The 20,590-nt window shown below is 43.8% G+C and overlaps 2 protein-coding genes across 2 annotated transcripts in view; both read left to right on the forward strand.

Annotated features, from left to right (window-relative positions):
• The first annotated feature begins 225 nt into the window (after nucleotides 1-225).
• On the forward strand, nucleotides 226-8,088 carry mylk4b (myosin light chain kinase family, member 4b). The gene is made up of 13 exons (XM_053431498.1): nucleotides 226-741; nucleotides 2,006-2,087; nucleotides 2,493-2,913; nucleotides 3,012-3,232; nucleotides 3,866-3,971; nucleotides 5,314-5,407; nucleotides 5,519-5,628; nucleotides 5,717-5,858; nucleotides 6,335-6,405; nucleotides 6,532-6,660; nucleotides 6,752-6,983; nucleotides 7,689-7,731; nucleotides 8,033-8,088. The coding sequence occupies exons 1-13, from the start codon at nucleotides 226-228 to the stop codon at nucleotides 8,086-8,088; spliced, it is 2,223 nt and encodes a 740-aa protein (XP_053287473.1).
• A 6,047-nt stretch (nucleotides 8,089-14,135) lies between these two features.
• gmds (GDP-mannose 4,6-dehydratase) overlaps nucleotides 14,136-20,590 on the forward strand; it is a 140,910-nt gene continuing 134,455 nt past the window's right edge. The window contains exon 1 of the mRNA XM_053431249.1: nucleotides 14,136-14,361. Within this exon, the coding sequence (XP_053287224.1) occupies nucleotides 14,263-14,361 (99 nt within the window). The 5' untranslated portion in view covers nucleotides 14,136-14,262. The remainder of the gene's footprint in view (nucleotides 14,362-20,590) is intronic.

The raw sequence follows: 20,590 nt of genomic DNA on the forward strand, positions 1-20,590 counted from the left end.
TGCACTTTAATTTGTCGGATCGCCATTTGCTATTCTTAAAACTCAGCTGGGAGGCTCTTGCGTTGGCGGAGACGTCTCGGTTCTCCCTGCGCCTCTTTTCTTCTGCCTGCAGCTTTGTGCTGTGATATCGTTTTTCGCTGTGGTTTCCATCAAACCTACATGAAAGTGAATGGACCTCATTAGTGAAGGAAAGATTTTTTGCTATTTGTCTACTGTAAACCAGCCATGAACTCCACCCTGGTCAACTCGTTAGCCAGGGTCTACGACCCGAAGCCTCTTCATGGTCAGAAGCCCGGTGGAAGGAAGTCGTCTCTCAGCGGGCACCAAGCAGCGTCCTCTTCTCAGGATGAGACAGCTCCTCTTCTCCTGCACAGCGTGGAGAGCCGCATCGACTCCCTGAGCTCTCAGATGGAGCGCCTGCTCAACATGCAGCAGACTGTCCTGACCCGGCTGGACGGCCTGTCCCAGGATGTCAGGGGCATGGGTCAGGATCTGGCCTCCCTGCGTGAAGCGGGCCACGGCGGGAGGCGGGAGTCCGGGGTGGGGGCAGCGTGCCGGGAGCTGCGCGGGGCAGTGGAGAGGGTCAGCGAGCGGACGGAGAGTCATGGACACCGGCTGGACGGCGTGGAGAAGCTGGTGGAGGGCACCCAGCAGGTGATCAGCTTCATCGGGGAGGTGGTGAAGAGCTCCAGGCTGGTGGAGCTGCTCTTCAAACAGCCTGGACACAAGGCGAGCAAGAAGGTGAGAGCTCCCGGGCGCAAAGGAGCGAGAACAACCTGCAAAAACCACAAAGTCTTTCCACCTACTCGTGTCTTCACTTCTCTTTTTTTATCATCTCCTGCGTTTGAGGGGAAGCGTAACGCAATATTCCCACAGTGCTTCTAACCCCGGGTGCCATGTCGTTAAAGTCGGCATAGTGAGGAGTCTGATTGCATTGTGATCATTGCAGCAGTAGCATTAAGTGCTGTTGGAAAGGTTGCAAATGGCGTCTTCCCGGTGGAATGCTTTGGCACTGTAATGGCTGATGCTGGATTTTGTGTCTAAAACACACAAAGCACATCTTTTAAAGTTGTTTTTAGATTTATTTTTCCAGTGTAACTCTGCCGCTCACTCCCCTTGGGGCTGATATGGCTCCTAGTAAAGCTATTCTTAGTCCTGCTGTACTTCAACAAGTCGCTGTCTGTAATGTTAAGTAGTCAGACGGCTTCTCTTATCAGAACCAGGTCTCTATCTGCAGCTGCACAGCCCTTAGCATGACCGGTTGGGAACACGCCACACTACTTGCTCACGCACATGTATGTAACCACATGTAGTCTGCACCAGTATGTTCAGGTTTCTTATTCTGAAGGATCCATTGGTTTTGTAGACTTTACACTCACAGTTTGCAGTGTGTGTGTGTGTCTGTGTGCGTGTGCATGCTTACACACTTGGATTATGCTGATTCAGCAGCTGTTTTCAGCAATGGGAGAGCGTGTGTCAGAGTCAGCAGCTTCTGTCGGAGGAGTCTAATGTCCCAGAGGGATCACCACTTTAATCCTTTTTATCTATATTCCTCTGGTATCACGTCCTCTAATCACTGTCCAGAACATTTTGGGAACAAAACAGTTTCCTGTGTCGTGCGGGACGTCGCCTGCTCCAGATGATCCGTGACCTTTCCTCTCTCTCGTCCAAGGAAGGCATCCGTCCCCCAGAGCGTCACGCTAGAGTTACGGGGCAACCGCAGAAACAGCAACAAACAGTTCGGCTTGTTGTCGGACTATTGTGCAAATGGAAATCTCCAGTATATATAACTGTGCCGCTGCAGTCGGAAATCAGACTCCTGGATACAGAACCCCACAAATCACTTCCCCAGACCAGTTCGACCAGTGAGAAGGCATCACTGGAAATGGGACTACTGCAAGTTGAGGGGATTTATTGTGAAGTTTTACTTTGCTCCGAACTTCCCTTTTGTATCTGGAGGTAACGTATAAAATCTAAAGTGTTTGTTTCTTCTTTCTTCTCAAAGGCGAAGGATGAGAAGGATAAAGCCAAACTGAGCCTGAAGGGTCTGAAGGCCCAGAAGAAGAGGAAGCCCCAAGACTCGTCAGGTCGGTCCGTCACTCACCTGAGTTTATTCATATTATATATACAAATATAAACAGTAATAACTGGGAACAATAGCAGCTCTAATCCATATATATCCACATAGATTCAACCTTATTGTCGTTGTGTAGAGAACAAAGTACAAAGCCAAAGAAACAGTAGACTTAGAAAGTAGCAGACGTTTAGTGATCAGAAGGTTCCTGGTTCAATCCCAGGCTCCTTCAGAATGTGTGGAAGTGTCTTTGAGCAAGACACTGAACTCCTTACTGCTGTCTGTGCATGACTGTGAATTAGAAAAACACTGTAGAGAAAAAACTGCAGCTCATTTATGGTCTGTAATCAGCAGTTTGTGAATTATTCATTGAAAGATGATCTATCTAGCAATGTAAAAAATCAAATGCATGTTTCAGATTCGATGACCCTGAACGAGCCGGAGCTGCAGGAACAGGTGGAGAAGCTCAACAGGCAGAACGCTGACTACTCCCATGTGAACTCAGAGGCTGAGGCCCAGAGAGGAGGCGAGCGAGGCAGCGGAGGAAGACGCCAGGAGCCGGCTGAGCTGATCCTGGACGGACCTCACGCCTCGGCCCCGCAGTCAGGGGAGAGGAAGACCACCTCTGAGGGGAGAGAGGAGGAAGAGGGGGAGGAGGAGGAGGATGTCTTTGAGGACTCCGAGCCGGAGGAGGAAGAGGAGGAAAAGGGGGAAGACGTGAGAGTGGAACCAGCTGGGAAAGTGGAGGATGAGGGGAAGAAGAGGCACAAAGGAGACGCAGAAAAGGTCCAGAGTGTCAACGCAGACATTTGCAAGACGCCTCTCCTGAAACAGGAAAGGTACTTTTCTGCAGAAGCACTGGATCATGATTATTGTTTCATTTATTACAAATTTACCTGAGAAAAGGAAAGATATATTCATTCCTGTGAATGTGCAGCTCTGAGGAGGTCGGGGATGTGGCCACCTGCAGCAAGCGGCGCGTCACAGAGGAACACCTGGTGAAGGACGACCTGAAGAAGAGCAAGGTGGAGAGCGCAGAGGGGGGGGCGGCGCTGGAGAAGGGCGAGCAGCAGGAAGCTCCGGCTGACGGAGCAAAGCCGGAGGAGGAAGAGGAGGAGGCGACAGACGGGGAGCCGGCGGGGATAGAGTTCATCATCGGTACGTCATGATGTCGGTGAAAGTACGGAAAGCAATCAGGGCCAATCTGGGGGAGTTGGGGGAACGGGAAAGTCGAGACCTTTATTTTGAAATGTAGGTCTTAAGTCAAGTTTGTCAAATCCTGCTGGTTTTTGAACTTTAAACTAAAAAGTGACAGATGCTGTTCATACTTATTTACCTTTGATTTAACAGAGGGTGAGAAATATTTCTTATTAAAATACAAGATCTTTGTTACAAGGATTATTTTATTTGGGTTCGTACAAAGAAACAATATTTTATTTATAGTATTTTCTTGTGTGTCTATGCTTCAGTATTTATGGAAACTCTTGGCTCTGCTTCTGTTTGTCATGAAGTTGTGACGAACTTCACGTTCAGCAGCGTCTCAGTGAACACTCATCTTTCTTGTTAGCTGGCAACATTAGACTTTTCTTTCCCTGGGAGCAGATCCAGTGTCAGCTCGAGCGTCAGCAGCGTGTCAGTCGGCGCAGCTGGTCGAGCAGATAATGAGACGTCGGCACGCCGCTATTTTCATCCACTTTGTTTCTGGGCCTCGTCCTCAAATCGCTGATCCCACTCTCTCACTCTTTTTATCATTCATTTCATGTCTTTGTGTTTCCTGTACTGTGTCCTCAGACTCCAGCCCTCCTCCGCTGGCCCCGTTCGATCACTGCATCGTGACGCCCAAGCCCCATCAGATAGGCACCTACTACACCATCAACAGGGATGAGGTCCTGGGGGGGTGAGTGACGAGGACACCACAGAACGTTGTTTTTCATTTCAGGGACACTTGGACACGTCGCTGTCCTCTGATGAAACAGAAGAGGATGTCACTCGCTTAATAGTTTTTTCCAAGACCCTTTTTATTGCCCTCTAAAGTGACTGAGGGCCTCAGGGGGGGGGGGGGGGGACTAGCAGAGCTCTGTGATGTAAGAGCTCGATGCTAAATCCTTCCTCTCCAACGGGAGATTACTGCTCGGCACGAAAGCACATTTCTAGAATGGCTGACATAATGACACACTACAGAGTCCTTATTACTGAAGGGACCCGGTGTAACAGGCCATAGTGTACCCCCAGTCCAGACTATACCTGGGCTTAAAGGGGCCTAGGCTAGATTATACCCCGGGTACATTATGGCCTAGGCCATAATAATATAATATAAATTAAGTAATTATTGTGTATATCACTCAAAAACCCAAGAATTACTAAATTTTTCAACATTTTATTGGGGGTTCAGCTTTGTCAGGTAAGTTAAGTGAGAAAACTAACTTACTTAAATCTTATAACTCTAAAACATAGACTTCTATGACTTCCACAAAGATCAAAGATTACTACGTCATGAAACTTCAACTTCTAGGACCAGCAAGTCCTCGCTACAATATAAATGTTCAAAGTTAAACACTGATAACAACATCAAATGATCATGCTTGTCTCCCGTTGTGTTTTACTTTCTGTCAAGTTATGATAAAAGAGGGTCTAGATCTATTATTTTTCTTCCATCTCAGGGAGTGGAGGTGGGATACAGAACCTCCTGGAGGGATATAGTTTGGCCTAGCACAGTTTATCCCCAGGGGTATACTCTGGCCTGGACCAAAGTATACCCAGGTTTAAGGGCAGGGGTTCATTTGGCCTGTTACACCTGTATAATGAACAATATGTAATAATGTTATTATGAATTATTTGCTCATGTTCGGTCGGAAAAAGACGCCACAGTGGTAATATTTTGCAACTAAAAGAAAAAGGATAATTTGATCTTAACCCTTTCACCACGAGAGTAAATCGTATTTACTCTCACCCAGGACGTTGTGTTTTCAGCCCGTCTGTTAGATTGTTGGTCTGTTTGTGAGCAAGCTCACACAAATCACACTTTCTTTAACACTGTGAGCATTTTTAAATAAATGTCACCATGTACCCACAGAATGAATCATCATGTTTAGAGGGATGATAAATGTGGGTTTGTGAAATTTGGTAACGCACAGTTTAAATATAATCTGAATTCTAGGAGGTCTCTGCTTCTTCTTCTCGGCTTCTTGTGTCCATGTCTGTGTTTGACTCATGACAGGACTTTGTGCTTCTCTCCTCAGGGGACGATTCGGACAAGTCCACAAGTGCACGGAGAACTCGTCCGGGCTGACGTTGGCCGCCAAGATCATCAAAGCGAGGAGCCAGAAGGAGAAGGTGCAGCTGAATTCTGAATATGAAACACAAACGTTTATACAGAGCCATGCTTTTCACTCAGCGTACCTGTGCACGTCATGAATTAACCAGTCTGTGTATTTGTCTCCTCAGGATGTGGTGAGGAACGAGATCCAGGTGATGAACCAGCTGAACCACGCCAACCTCATCCAGCTGTACGCCGCCTTCGAGTCCCGCCACGACATCATCCTGGTCATGGAATAGTACGTCTGGACCCGTGCGTGTTAACACCACCGAGTTTAAAAGCTCTATAGATGCTAATACATCCCTGTGCTCCTGTTTGTGCTGCAGCGTGGAGGGGGGGGAGCTGTTCGACCGCATCATCGACGAGAACTACAACCTGACGGAGCTGGACACGGTGCTGTTCATACGCCAGATCTGTGAGGGGCTGCAGTACATGCACAAGATGTACATCCTGCACCTGGACCTCAAGGTAAACCTGCATTCATCCAGTCAATCCATTAAATATGATACAAGGGACAAATCACATGAAAGAAAGAAAGAAATCACACTTTTAAAAACAACAACAAAACAATCAAGATAAAGAGAAAGAGGTTAACCTGCTCCACCGTGACACCTGCTCACAGTTCAGCACCGATTTAAGTATTTAAACAAGTATTTATGCTCTATTTACATTCATCCAGTCAATCCATTAAATATGATACAAGGGACAAAACACTAATCCTAACCCATGAAAGAAAGAAATCACACAACAAAACAATCAAGATAAAGAGAAAGAGAGAAAGAACAAATTCTGGATCTGCCAGCTTCAGTTAATCTGTTCCCAGATTGAAAGGGTTCTTTTCTTGCCTGGACCCCGTCTCTTCATCGAGTTTCAAGAAAACCATTTCTGTATTTCACACAGCAATAGAAATATATCCTCATCGCCTCTTCTGTTCTCTCTTTCAGCCAGAGAACATTCTCTGTGTGAGCAGAGCCACGAACAAGATCAAAATCATTGACTTTGGTTTGGCCAGGAGGTAAAAGCATCTCTCTCTCTCCCTCTCTCTCTCTCTCTCTCTCTCTCTCTCTCTCTCTCTCTCTCTCTCTCTCTCTCTCCTCACCTTTGATAACATCCTCTTCCTCTGTGCTTGTGTCTGTCTCAGGTATAAACCCCGGGAGAAGCTCAAGGTCAACTTTGGAACGCCGGAATTTTTGGCGCCTGAAGTCATCAACTACGAGTTCGTTTCATTTCCCACAGACATGTGGAGCCTGGGTGTCATCACATACATGCTGTACGTGGTCCAACACACACACACAAACACACACACAGACAGTATACAGACACCAGCCGCAGTTTGACCCCTGACCTCTGTCTCCTTCCAGGCTCAGTGGCTTGTCCCCGTTTCTCGGGGACGACGACAACGAGACGCTGAACAACATCCTGGCCTGCCAGTGGAACTTTGAGGAGGAGGAGTTCACAGACATCTCGGACGAGGCCAAAGACTTCATCACACGTCTGCTGGTGAAGAGCAAGAGCTGGAGGATGAGCGCCGCGGAGTCGCTCCGACACCCGTGGCTGTCGGACCGGAGTCTGCACCACCGCCTGAACCAGAAGGTCAGGAACACGTCCGGCATCGGTCGCTCACTCATGTTCATTTTGAAATCACTGCCATGGACACACACACATGACTCCTCCCACCTTGTGTGGATCACCAGAACAGCCGACCAATCAGAGCTGTGGTCGCTGTTGTGTGGTTTGGAAAATATAAAATAAATGTCCTTTTCACATTAGTTTTAAATCAATATTACAATTTTAGAGTAAACTCTTTTACTTTTAAATTTATATCTATATATATTTGTTTGATATTAGTAGTTTTTTATTTAATTAATATAACAAATAAATTCTATACATTTGTATTATTTCATTAATATTACTGTTGATAATAATAGCAATTATTTTATTATATTTTTAGATCTATTTATTTGTTTCATTGATTATTTCATCGTTCAAAGAACAAATAAGGAATCTTCAGGATTATATAATAATCATAATAATCATAACTTAACCTTAACAAAGGTTTTATGGAAATAAAACCACACAGAACAAAACAAGACAAAACAAAAGTAAGTCAGATAAAAGAAAACAATTTCCATTAAAACCAGTTAAAAACAAGACATGAAAAGTATTTCCTATAAAACAGAAGTAGTAGTAGTAGTAGTAGTAGTAGTAGTAGTAGTAGTAGTAGTAGTAGTAGCAGTAGTAGTATACAAACACAGTTTTTCAATCGATGCATTAATTCTTCTCATTCTCTCTCTTCAGCAAAACAAGTGCCACTCCTCACACACTCCAGAGAGCCCTGCAGGTGAGACCAGCTTTTTTCTTCCCTTATCTTAAATCACCCGTTAATCCCATTAGATAAACTCTTAACTTAACAAACCTCGCCCCTGTCTCCCTGCTCAGAAACACTGTGAGGCTCCCAGCTGCCTTTCCACAGGGAAGGCCCCTCGGAGCCCGACACCGGACCAATGCTGCTGTACCCGTATGGCTCCTAGAACCCCCCCCCTCCTCCTCCTCTCTGCCTCCTTGTGTTGGCTTCGCCCCCGCAGCTTGATGTTCGGACCCTGGGAACAAGACTTTTGTTTCTTTGTTTCTGTGTCGTGGAGAACCAGAGGGTCTGCCAGCGGGGCCCCCGTCCTGCAGGGCCCACGACGAGCTCTGATGCTCTGCGGAGCCTTGCTGAGGTGAAGGACTCCTGGTGGAGACTGAAGGTCACTCGTCACTTCTGCATCAAGCTTCATGTTTGACTGCAGAGGTCAAGAACCCCCCCCCCCCCCCCCCCACCACCACCCTACCCCTTAAAAAAAGAAATGTTCCCGTCCCACCGACAGTGACGTGTTCGTCATGTCGTCCTGGTTTGTTGCATGCTTTGCACCTTTTGGCCTATTGCTCCAAGAAGTATAGACTGACTTATTTAAATATTATATGTGGATTGTGGATACAGAATTCTTTCTTTCTTTAAATTTTCAAGTCTTATTTAAAAAAATGTTACTCGTTCTCAATCATAAGCTGAACACACACTCACACACACACGGAGCCCCGGCTGGAGTTGATTAATTTATTTTGTATATAGCAGCACTGCTTCGGATCTCAGAGCCACGTTCAGACGCTTCCCCCCCCCGACGCTCACCGTTCGATTCCGCTCGCTCTCACGCGGCTCGCTCGCCCCTCGCTCGCCCCTCGCTCGCCCCTCGCTCGCCCTGTCACCTTCCATGAAGGCTCAACGGACAACGGAATACTACCTACGACTGATTCACCTTTCTGACTGAAGTGGATTCTTGTGTATTCAGCGGGGCAACACCAGACTGTACTTGAAGTGCAAAGCTTTTCATCTGTGTTTGATTCTTGATTTCACTTTTTGTTACGTGCAAACTCACGGTTCAGCTCGACGGAGAGTGGACGACAGAGCGAGTGTCTCAACAAGCTTGGTTCTCCCGCTCTTTATCAGGAGCCGGATGAAAACTCGCCACTCAGTCGGCGGCGGCTCCTTTTGGAAGTGGAAAAGTCTTTTGATTTATTTGATTTATTGTTTAATTGATTTTATTATTCTTTCTTTTTTTTCAAGTTTTCTTGTGTAACGAGATGAATAAATGTAGATTATGAAGAATATGAATAAATAAAGCACACCCGGAAATAATTCATTGTTTCTCACATTAATGGAAATAAATGACAGGACCTGGTTATTATATCTGTGAATTTGCTATTAGCTAAACAGAGTTTTATACATATATTTGTGGGGAATATTACGCTTCATTTGCTTCATATTTCTGCTTATCCACATTCTCAAATACCAAGAAGAGTTAAAAAATAAAAGGGCAACAGTAAAACTACCTTTATGGGCTTCCTGCCTCTAGAATAAAAGTAATATAATAACATATATATTTTTTCTGATATATAAATAAATGGAAGGACAAAGAGAAATTCATAAATGTCACGTTGTTTCTCTCCATAAGTCCAGTTTTATAAGATGGCCTGTAGAGGGCCTCACACACAATTCTATGTCCCACGTCCATGACCAGTTTCATGATCCATCTATCAACAGAATTTCATAATTCAAAATACTATCTATCTATCTACCCCTCTCTCTCTCTATATATATTTATCTATCCATCTAGCATAGTACAATTATTATATAACATTCATCTGAATCATGAGGTGTTTTGTTAGGCTCTGGAAGTTTTGTGGAAGCTGGTGAAAGGAGAACTCAGGCAGCAGAAGGTTATGTAGGTGTTTGCGTCCTATTGGTCGGTTAAGTCTGAAGCTTGCATTCCTAAATACCATTGTGTCCTCACGTCTTGAGTTAGATATGAAAGTCCCTGAGTGTAGAAACCACATTGTCCTGTTGGTTGGTCCTTTATCCAGCACCTGACCTCTGGTACTGCTAAGAGAGAGAAGGGAGTGTGTGTGTGGAACTAGACGGGCACGATTCTCCTGTACAGATATAATGTAATATACAGAAAATACAATGCTAGAACATATTTAGGATTAATGCAACATAAGTGGAGCGGCGAGATTCTCAAATTTCATTAACAAACTCAAGTATCTTCCCCTCAGCATCGTTTCACCTGAATAAATAAACGTCTCTCTGTGCAGGCGGGGGGATCTTTAGCTGCTGGGAAAGACAGCGAGAGGGTGAGAAGAGAAGAAGGAGTGAAAAACTGGAGAGAATTGATTTGCAGACACCTTTTCTTTCTCCTGTAAACACAGTTCTCAGTTTACACAGTCACATGAAAACCCTTCATGAAACCTGAAGTTTGAATTATCATTCTCATAATCAGATCACCGTCCCAGAATGAGCCTCATCTCAATTAAATCTCCAGGATTTTGTTTGTTTCTGTCGGACGTTCCAGGGAAACACACGGAGACTCAGTGTTTGTGTTCAGCAGCCGTGGGATGAAGAGGAGGGATGATGGGGCTCGAGGTCAGTCTCCATTTGAGGCCTTAACCCCTTGTGGACGAATGTCGCCAATTCGCCTCAAACCCCATTCCGGTCTTAATGCTGCCGAGGTGACGATTGTGCCTGATGGTGCAAATACTACACATACCAAGGAAGGTATTGGAAGCACTCTGCCGCCATCTAGTGGTCGGAGTGTAAAATACATACTAGCCCCTTGGGACTGTGCAGCAAAGTTATTTTGAGGTATTAAGCTGTATTTGAAATACTGTGATGATGGAACAGCAACGATTGTATAGAAACATATGTTGTTATTCAATTTCCAGCAAAAGCAGCATCAATCAACAAACCAGAGACTGGAAAATGTGTTAAATTAGGGTCATGCCCCATTATGTCTAATGTCGCTAATTTGCCTCATACCTAAATCTATATCTATTGTATATGCTATATTGAAATCAACAATCTCCAATTAATTTAGCATCTGTATGACAGCCAAAAACACAAATAATATTTTTTTTTTATATAATTGAAATTAATTCAGGCATTAAGGGGTTAAATATTATCAAACTTTCACTGATTGATTGACGGAATAAATCGTCCTAAATCCTTTATGTATTTCAATAATAATATTTCCGTGTGAAATACATTCTGTTGAGTTTGAGACAATAAAGTAAATAACTTGATTTAATTAAACAAAGTTAAACGTATACATTAAAGACACCGTTATTTAATTTTTATTTATTTATTTAATGTCTTTAGTCTAATCCCTCTCAAGTTGTACTTTGTTGTCTTCATTTGAAAGAGGCAGCAGAGGTAGAGATTCGTGTACGGCTGGTTCCTCATTCATCTAAGGAGAGGAGAAGAAGAAAAGACGAGAAGAGCAAAGAACAGAAGAGCAGAGAAAAGAAGAGAAGAGAAGCAGTAACCGATCTGTTGTTCAGCCGGATGAACAGCACATGCTGCGTTTCTCAGGATCACTGGAACTTCTTTATTTTCCTTCTTCATACGATGATGTTTGTTTTAGACAGTAATGAAATCACACCTCCCATCATGCAGCGCTCTGCGGGAGCAGCTGTTATCGTACATGGTCAAATGTACAAGAACAACAAGAGACCAGGAGCCGCTCGGAGCGTTTGATTGCTCCTGTTACGAGCGTGGATCCAGTGAAGTGGATCTTCTTCCTCAGTCGGGGTCCACGTATCAAGTTCGGCTCCAGAAGTTGTGTTTATCTTGGCCTAGGCACCAGCCACCTCTACAAAAACACAACATTCCTTCATCAAGCACAAAATGCTCTGTGTTTAGGTGGGGGGGGGTCCCACCAATCGTTGTTGGGTTCGGTCGATGGTGCTGAGTTTAATAAACAAACTGCTGACTCAAGACTTCCTTTTATATTATGAAATCCAAAGAGTTGTGTCGCCGACACGTCCTCGTCCTGGTTTATTGATCAGGATGTTTAACCAAGCAGGCGTTTGGCAGGGAACTGTAAAACAAGATGAATAAAACAACTAAACCAACAGCAGATATGTGTTGAATGGATGAGGAGCAGGTTCACCCTGTGTAATGTGATCTCGCAGGGAGTGGCAGAAGAATGGGGACATTTGCACAACCAGTTTCACAAGAATTATTTGCATGAGACTATCTCTCTCCCCTTAGCAGTAGATTGTTCATATTTTGTAGAGCAGTAACCCACTAAATAAAATCTGTTGGTGGCTGAAATGCCACCAAATACAACACAATTCACTGAATACTATGACATAGTTTTTATATTACCCTTTACCAGGTTATGTTTTTGTCTGTTTGAATAACATAGAATTAAAAATAATATAATAAAATAAGCTGCTGACCCACTTTATATATATATGAAATGGCATTTTACAGTTGCAGCTGGTTGAGTTGGAGCAAATATTTGACTCTTCTGGGGAAATAAATTATTATTTTCATTATCCATGTGACCTCTATGAGACCCGAAAACCCCATAGCAAAATTAATGAGGCTCCAAATGACCCATAATGCAACAGCATATTACATACTTACATGGGTAATCACTCCATTCATATAACAATTTTGTATGTTTAGTTCTGAAATAAGACACCTCTCGTTTGTTAAAGTTTCTTGAAAAGAATATATTATGCTAGAATAAGTTCTGTCTTGTATTTCACTCTGCAGAGAAGTGGACAACCCTCACTTCATGGTTTTTATTCATAGGGTTCCTCACCCGGCTGTTCACACTGCCAAGGACGAGAGATAACACGAATCAAAACAGGACGAAGACAATAATCTGTTTCTGTTTCTGTGTCTTTCGCTTTTCTTTTTATTTCCTCTCCTTTCCATTGAGGTGTGTTTCTGTCTCGGAGAAGAAACTTTGAATCGTCGACCAACAACGTTGACGTCATTGTACTCACTGTGAGCTCCTGCAACCTATCTGTCCTCTGGTTTTTCTACCAGGAAGCAGGGGGTGTGGCTACACATCACTATTGTTCCTTTGTCGAGGAAAGATTGTATTTCAGCTCAAATGTCTCCTGTCTTTTCATGAGGAAGAGGATATTGTGGGATAGATGTAAAGTGAGCACAAAATACCTCTTCATCTTGAGTTGTGGGCTGATTTGAATCTATCGGAGTGCAGCAGGTGGGACGTCCAGGCTGGTCCCTTTAAGAGTGCGAACAGGGCTGTGTAATAAATTATGCTAGTATATAATTGTGTCTCTTACACAACAGGTTTGCTCCTTGCATATTTGAATGTGTGGTTTCTGATAAGACAAAGGAAACGTCAGAGGGTGTGAAACTTGACGGGTTCTCAGTGAAAGGGCCACAGGGGCAGGTTCAGAGGCACAGCTTGTTTCCTTAGGTGTTTTTCAGTTTAATAGAATTTGCAGTTACACTCGAAAGACAGGCGCCACCATCTACCTGGAGCCTGAGTCACATTTTCTGTCCCAAAAACACGTGTCAGCATTCACTGCTATGTAGGCTCATGTCTTATGAATAGATTTGACTCACTGGCATCTGATTGACAAGGGTGAGGTGCATCTCTATCCGGGATGAGAAGCAGTTGTTTGCCTCAACACGTTGAGCTAGACAGCAAACATTGACAATTCTTCCATTGTAACCTATGTTGATTCGGTGTGAGCTCAGTCAAACCATCTCTTTTCCCAAACAGTCAGTTACACCTTTCCTTAAAGCTTTTGGTTGATGAATAGAAAGTATTGTCTTTGACTATCGGATTAGAGAGCAGTTTTGAAAAAGCAAAGAACAGGAAAGATGCTTTTTAGAAATTCCATGAACTCCAGATAGCATTCAAAAAACGCTTAGTTGCATTTAAAGCTTTTAAGAGTTTGTTAATTTCTCAAGTATAAAGATTTCCTTCAGTACGGTGGCTGTGTGTGCATCTGAGTGGTGAATCATGACAACATTAAAGTGAGCGTCACTTAGATTTTTAATTGAGGTGAATGTGCTGGTATATGTTGATAGATTGAGACTTTGATGGTGTGGTATGTAAATTAATGTTTTGGTATTTGGTGTATTTTTTTATTTATGGTGTATTTGCCCAAGGACTGCAGGTAGAAAAATAGCTGACAGCTAAATCTGGCCTAAATCTTCTCTTCAGATTTTGAGATGAATGCTTTAGTCCTTGTTTAATAAAGAATAAAATAATATAAAAGGGACTTCAGGGGTGTGAAAAGGGGATGTTGCACTTCTTCTCCCATCCTGCTGGTGTCGCTGTGGTGCTCGGAGCAGTCTTCCTCTCGGACTCGCTCCCCTCTTTGTTGAGCCCTCCTCTGCTGCCGCTACCTGCTCTCCTCCGATTGGCCGCTGCCGCCGGCTCTTCCTGGTACGTCAGGCCTTCGTAACGTTCCACCGGGCTCTCACCGTCAACACACGCTCGCATCTCTCCGGTTGTGTCTCTCGTTTCTGTCCCAAAACCCGTCAACACTCCACCGGTAAGAGATGGCCCAGTGCTCCCAGTCCAACGCCGCTGGCTCCGCCGCGAACGTAGAGCCGCAGGAGAAGAGGAAGGTGGCGCTCATCACCGGCATCACCGGACAGGTAACGTCCCTCCCGGCGTCGCTTCCTCCGTGAAACCGAGAACGACTCGTCCGCACCGTCGGTCGTGATCGTGTCCTCGAGCCACCGAGCTGCCGTTCGATTAAAAACACCTTAAAGTGTCTGAACGGACAGCTTCCGGTCGAGCATCCGTTTGTTTACATCTGTTTCCACCTGTTCCAGATGTAACTTCCATCAGATGTGTCCCTGTTAACCTCAGACTCTGATTCGACACGAGTAACTTTGATTCAGCTTGTGAGAGAAACCGGAGTCACACCAAGTTCTAGCTCCTCTGCAGCCAAGCTCTTTGTAAACCTGGAGCAGATTCATCCAGAGAAGCTGCAGATAGTTTGGAAACCAGATGTGACTGTTTCTGGAAGCTTCTTTCTATTTGTTATAGGACGTGATAGACTGCTCTCTCCTCCTGGCCAAGACACATGGGACCAGGTCCGGATTTAAAACGCCCACTTGTACGTAGACCAAATACAATCAATGAAAAATAAAGGGTTTTACAAATCCTCTCTCTGGTGATATCGGTTCTGGATCCTAATCTGAAATCCTGTAGTCCTAATAAGGCGATTTTTGTTTCCATGGGTAGATTAAAGGATGAACATTTAAAGAAAAGATGGAATTTGATAAATAACGATAAATAAAAACTTTAAATGAATATTGCCAGTGAATCGTCGTGTTTCTCCTGTTATGACGGTTTCATCTGATCTCACAACGTCAAACACGTTAATGTAAAAGTAACGCGTGTTATTTGACTGACTCGTTGTTTGAATGGAGAAAAGGCAAAGACGGCATGTTTTAGCTTTTAAAAATAAGATGAAGGTTTCACAAATAGGTTTTGAATAGTGTTCAGGCTTTAAAAGCACAGTCTACCAATCAAAACAGAGAATCATTCGCCTAACATTTTATTAATGAAATCCCGAAACGTTATAATTTGGGGCTGTGTGGCCTAGGGGGTAGAGTGGTCGTAGAGTGGTTGTTCTCGAACAAGAAGGTTGGCGGTTCAATCCCCACTCTTCCCCAGCTGCATGCCAAAGTGGCAAGATACTGAACCCCTAAAAAATGGCCCCTCATAGATGCTCAGTGTGCTAATTGTAAGTCGCTTTGGACAAGAGCATCTGACAAATGACATGGAATTCCTGTCTATTGTCCTGTTGCATTTAAGGTGAGGTAATCCTGCCAATCCTGAAGAATTCCAAACTCATCAGTAGTGTTAATTCAGCAGCTTTACTCAGAACTGTTATTTGGAAAACGTGCAAATTTTAGGACATTAGCGTGACGAGGAGCCGGTGTATCAAACCTGCCTGTCCAAGCAGAGAGGGCAAAGATCAGTTGGCTTGTTTGCTTGTTTGCTTTTTCACACCCACAAAGTTAACAGTTGGTTTTTATTGCTCATTTCCCTGAGGCCATTGTTTAATCAGGTGTCCTGTCGGCTTCTCAGAAATCGTTCTCTAGCTGGATGATCTGATGAGATCATTTTTATCAATGCACGACAGGTATTTCACTCCAGTTCCTCCAGTTAGTCCTGAAATTACTGGTTCTTTTGGCCTCTTGGGGTCAGCAGAAACAAACTGGGAATAAAACAGTGAGGTTATCATATTTTGGCAAACACAGCTCTGTTATCTTTCACTATCTTCGCTGTGGAGGTTGTGTTTTCATGTCAGTTTGACTCAACTAATTTCCTTTTAAACTTTGTAAATGATGGGACAAGAGAGAAGTCATTGGATTTGGGCCTGGACCCAGGAATCTTTTCACTTTCTATGACATTGCGAAAATTCATGGATCTTGAACGAATACAATGAAAACTAAAATCTTGCATATTTAGGGTTTTGATATCTGAGTTTCTGAAATTCGGTACAGCTCGATTAAAGGGGACCATCCTCACACATCTGTGTATTATATATTGTATATTATATTGTATCTGTACAGGAGAATAGTGCCCGTCTAGTTCCACACACACTCCCGTCTCTCTCTTAGCAGTACCAGAGGTCAGGTGCTGGCTAAAGGACCAACCAACAGGACATAGTGGTGTCTAGACTCAGGGACTTTCATATCTAACTCAGATGCTCCAGACAGAGACACACCAGGGGCAAGAGGCGAGGACACAATGTGATTTAGGAATGCAAATTTGAGACTTAACCGTCCAATAGGATGCGAACACATACATGTAGCATAGAGAGGGACATCTTCAGACTGGGGGGAGACAGTTGCTCATGTTGCTCTGTGAGCGTTTGTATGTTGTTCCACCTTCTGGTCTCCTTGATGCATCAAGTCTCCATTAAACTTTTCTGCATGAGACATCAGCTGCTGCCTGAGTTCTCCTTTCACCAGCTTCCACAAAACTAGAACCAGAAGAATATTTTTTCAATCAATCAACTTCTTCTGCAGACGTTTTGGTTTTTGCCATTAATGGGAAAATGTTATTTAAATCTTTTTTTGAACAGTTTCTGTAAATTATGTATGTTCAGATTTTTTTTCCTGTTATTTGTTGGTCGTTTTAAAGCAAATTTTGACTCATTGTTATATATATATAGATAAAAGGTAATTGTGGGACAGCACCTGCGTCTGACAGCAGTGTCACTATGACACAGTTAACATTTTGAGAATGTGCTATTTTGGTGAAACCTTTACGTCAAAGTTGAATATGACGCTACCCGGAATTGTAGACCGGGATAAGAGAGAAGTGTGAATCAGGCAGAACCGGTTTGACTTGTGTAGTGACTGATGTTTGAATGCCTGTTTAAATGAAACCAGGTGAAAGAGCACCTCTTGTTATATTCATGACTTTGTTTGCTGTAGTTTATTTGCCTGGAGATCAGATAATCAACGTGAATTTATTCCCCAAAGGATAAATTTTTGTACAGATTTGAACCATTTCCATTCTCCTGCTGAGTTTTCAAAACTGTGGATAAAGTCCAGAGGCGGAGGAAAGTACCTGATAGGATTTCAACAAGTTTTGTAGCTGGCAAAGCTTTTAAAAGACATTTAAAACCATCATGCTATCCTGGGTCATTTTGCCTTTTGTCCCTTTGGAGACAAATGGTTGACAAGCCCTTTACAAACCAGCTACACCTCGATATCACTGACACAGAACACCCGTCCATACCACAGGTTCCTTTAGCCTAACCACCCTCAGACACCTGTAGTATCAGTGTCCTCCTGGTGTCAGTGACGGTTGTTCTCTGCTCCACAGGAAGAGATTCATGTCTTGAAAGATTACAAGTCTTGATAGAGCGTTGTGCAGCTTGAGGGATTACTCATGTAATCAATAACTCAATGATATTGCGATGGCACAATCTGAGATTTAGAAACCAGTTTGAAGATGAAGCAACTAATAAAGCTGAGAAATGTTGAAGTATCAAAGGAAATCTATACATTTAACGGTTTTAATTTTTATAATAATTGGAAAAATTAGTTTGTTCCAGCTTCTCAAACGTGAGGATTTGATTCTGCTTGTGATATTGAACTGTATATCTTCGGTTGTGTCTGTTGACTCATCAGTTAATTATGAGAATAATAGGCTGATTAATCAATAATTCAAATAAGTGTTAGCTGCAGCCCTGCAAGATTGTTATGTCTTAAGTGGCAGCAACATGACCTGTGTGTGTGTGTCTGTGTGTGTGTAGATTGTGGTAGCATATGCACTTGCAGAAAAGCATTGTCATCATTTGCATCAGAGCCAATAAGCAGCAGGGATTCTGTCAGAATGCATCTTGATTTGAGGTGAAGTCGTGGTCCGCCCGCTCCAGGCCTCGGCCCCCTGTGGAGACACAACTATCAGAGGGCTTGGAAACTCATTTTCAGCTTCTCACATTCCTTTGTGGAGCAGGACTTTTCCGAAGCTCGTTCTCCCCCTCGCCCTCTTTAAGAGGAGGAAAAAAAGAAGAATAACAATGTTAATTCATTTTTATTCTGTCGGTCATGGTGTTGGTGTTGAATACTGAGAGCCCGTGTAGCCGGCGGCGCAGGCATCTGGATAGACGATCACAGGAGTCACTCGCCGAGGCCAGCGGGGTCACAGTGATGCCGTAAATCGCTCGGCTAACTACTGTTCATAAATTTCAGGGCAGCATGCTGCTCCGTCTGAATATCTCTGACTGCTGTCCCAGTGTGAAGTATTGGGGTGAGAGGGTCAGAGTTATGGGAGACCACCTGAGTGCCAAGGCAGAGCTGCGGAGCCGGGCAGGGGCTCTGGCCGCTGCCGCTGTTTTACGAGCCGGGGTTACGGAGAGGACAGGTTCAACCTCAGGGTTTGACAGGCAAGCTTTACTTTGGCTTTGAGGTTCACACTTCTTTCTTCATCTCCTCTGGTTGGGAAAACAACGCAGTGCTGCGATGTCACCCACGGAGCTTTTTGATGTTCATCCTACGAGCCCCTTTCCTTCATCCTCTGTTGGCACGTGACGCACTCCCCTCAGTGAAACACCGACTCCACAGTTAGCAGCACAGGACAGAGTCTGAACCAGGGCCAGCAATAATAATCATAAAGCTAAGAATGCGTGTGCACATCTCCTCCGTCGCTCATAATGGCTGCTAATGGCTCCTTCAAGATGATTCGTCCTCTAAGCTGTGTCTGGTAACTTGTAGAAAAACAGGAAGAGTTGAAAAGTTCAGCTGCAGTTGACACTGAAAATGATTTAAGTTACAGGTGAACTGCACATGCTCAGAAATGGTGGTGGAGTTGATCTCATCATTACCTCCCCCCTATCCGTAACTTGTGTCCACAAAACTTGGTGAAAAAATTAGAGTATGAGACGATAAATAACGATAAATGAAGCTGGAGCCGTGATATCGAGGTCCTGCAGATACAAGCTGATGACCCATCGTGAGTCAATCTCAGCTGTCAATCACTTACGACAGTGTCAAATCAACTGAAATGAGAGAAACCTCCTTTCGGAACGTGTACTTCGTTTTCCCATCTGCTAACATGGAGGAGGAGGGATTTATGATCTTTACTGCAGCCAGCCACCAGGGGGCGACTCTGTTAATTTGGCTGCACACTGACTGCAGAGCTCCGAGTGTTTACATGAATACAGACATGATGCCTTCAGGCTGCACTCTTTACATTATGCTCTGTGTGGGTCCCTGTGGTTTTCCACCAGGTCTTTTCCATAAGGTGATCTAACCCTGATTAGGGGTCAGAGGTCACAGAGCTGACCTACAGTCTGTAAAGGCCCCCAGTAATTTGTTAGTTCACGGTTCCACCAGCAGGGGGTACCAAACTCATAGTGCTGGAGTAAGTCCATATAAAACACACACACACACACACACACACCCCTTCTTCTTTCTGCTGTAGAGATGACATGTAGCTGTGATCAGTTGATTGGTCGGTGTAAGATTTGGATTTTGCAGCAGTTTTTCCTTTATCTATTTCGTTTTCTTGCCATCGAACGAGGTTGAAAATATTTTTCTATTGTTAATTTGTTATATATTTTGCCATTTTAATCTTGATCATTTAGTTTAGTTAAGGGGGTTATTGGGTATCGTCTTTTGTTCGTTAATACAGATATAGACAAAAGTGTGTCATTCCAGTCGTGCTTCAGTTACGATGCTAAAAACGTCCTTTTGATCAGAGTGATGTGAATATTGATTTGAACTAACGATGACACCCGATGACAGAAATCTAACATCAACGTCATTTGAGTCCTTTTTGTATTTAAGTGGATGAAGAATAGAACACAAGGAGGAGGAAGAAGATTATTTAAACAAATTCCATCGACACAGCTGCACTTGTTCAATTCAGTCCTTCATCCACGTGAATAAATGATATGCCTTTTATTTTGGCAGAATTTAAATTGAAATACACTGTGATGTTTTGAATCTTTGTGACCCCCCCCCCCCCCCCCCCACACACAAACACACAAATATACGAACTTGCTCTCTCATTCAGTTCTTTCTACTACAGTCTGTATATTATGAGTCTGGACAAACTAGTGACTGAGGCATACAACCGTGAGGGGATAATTGTGTTAATTAAATCACTGGGTTTAATGCATTTCAATTAACTGCATTACTTCATGATGATGCTTTGACTTTTTACAGTCTTGCCGTCCATCAGACTATCGAGACTTCTAAAAACACGCCTCGACATCAAGAAGAGGGATTTGGTTAATGCTTCATAACACCAGAATGCAAATATGAGAGAAATATTGCCCAATACTTCAATTAAATTTCACTCTCCTGTCACTGGACCGGCCCTTTGGCTCATATTCAGTGGAGCTGC

The sequence above is a fragment of the Pleuronectes platessa genome, chromosome 9 (assembly GCF_947347685.1).
Source record: "Pleuronectes platessa chromosome 9, fPlePla1.1, whole genome shotgun sequence".
Classification (NCBI taxonomy): Eukaryota; Metazoa; Chordata; class Actinopteri; order Pleuronectiformes; family Pleuronectidae; genus Pleuronectes; species Pleuronectes platessa.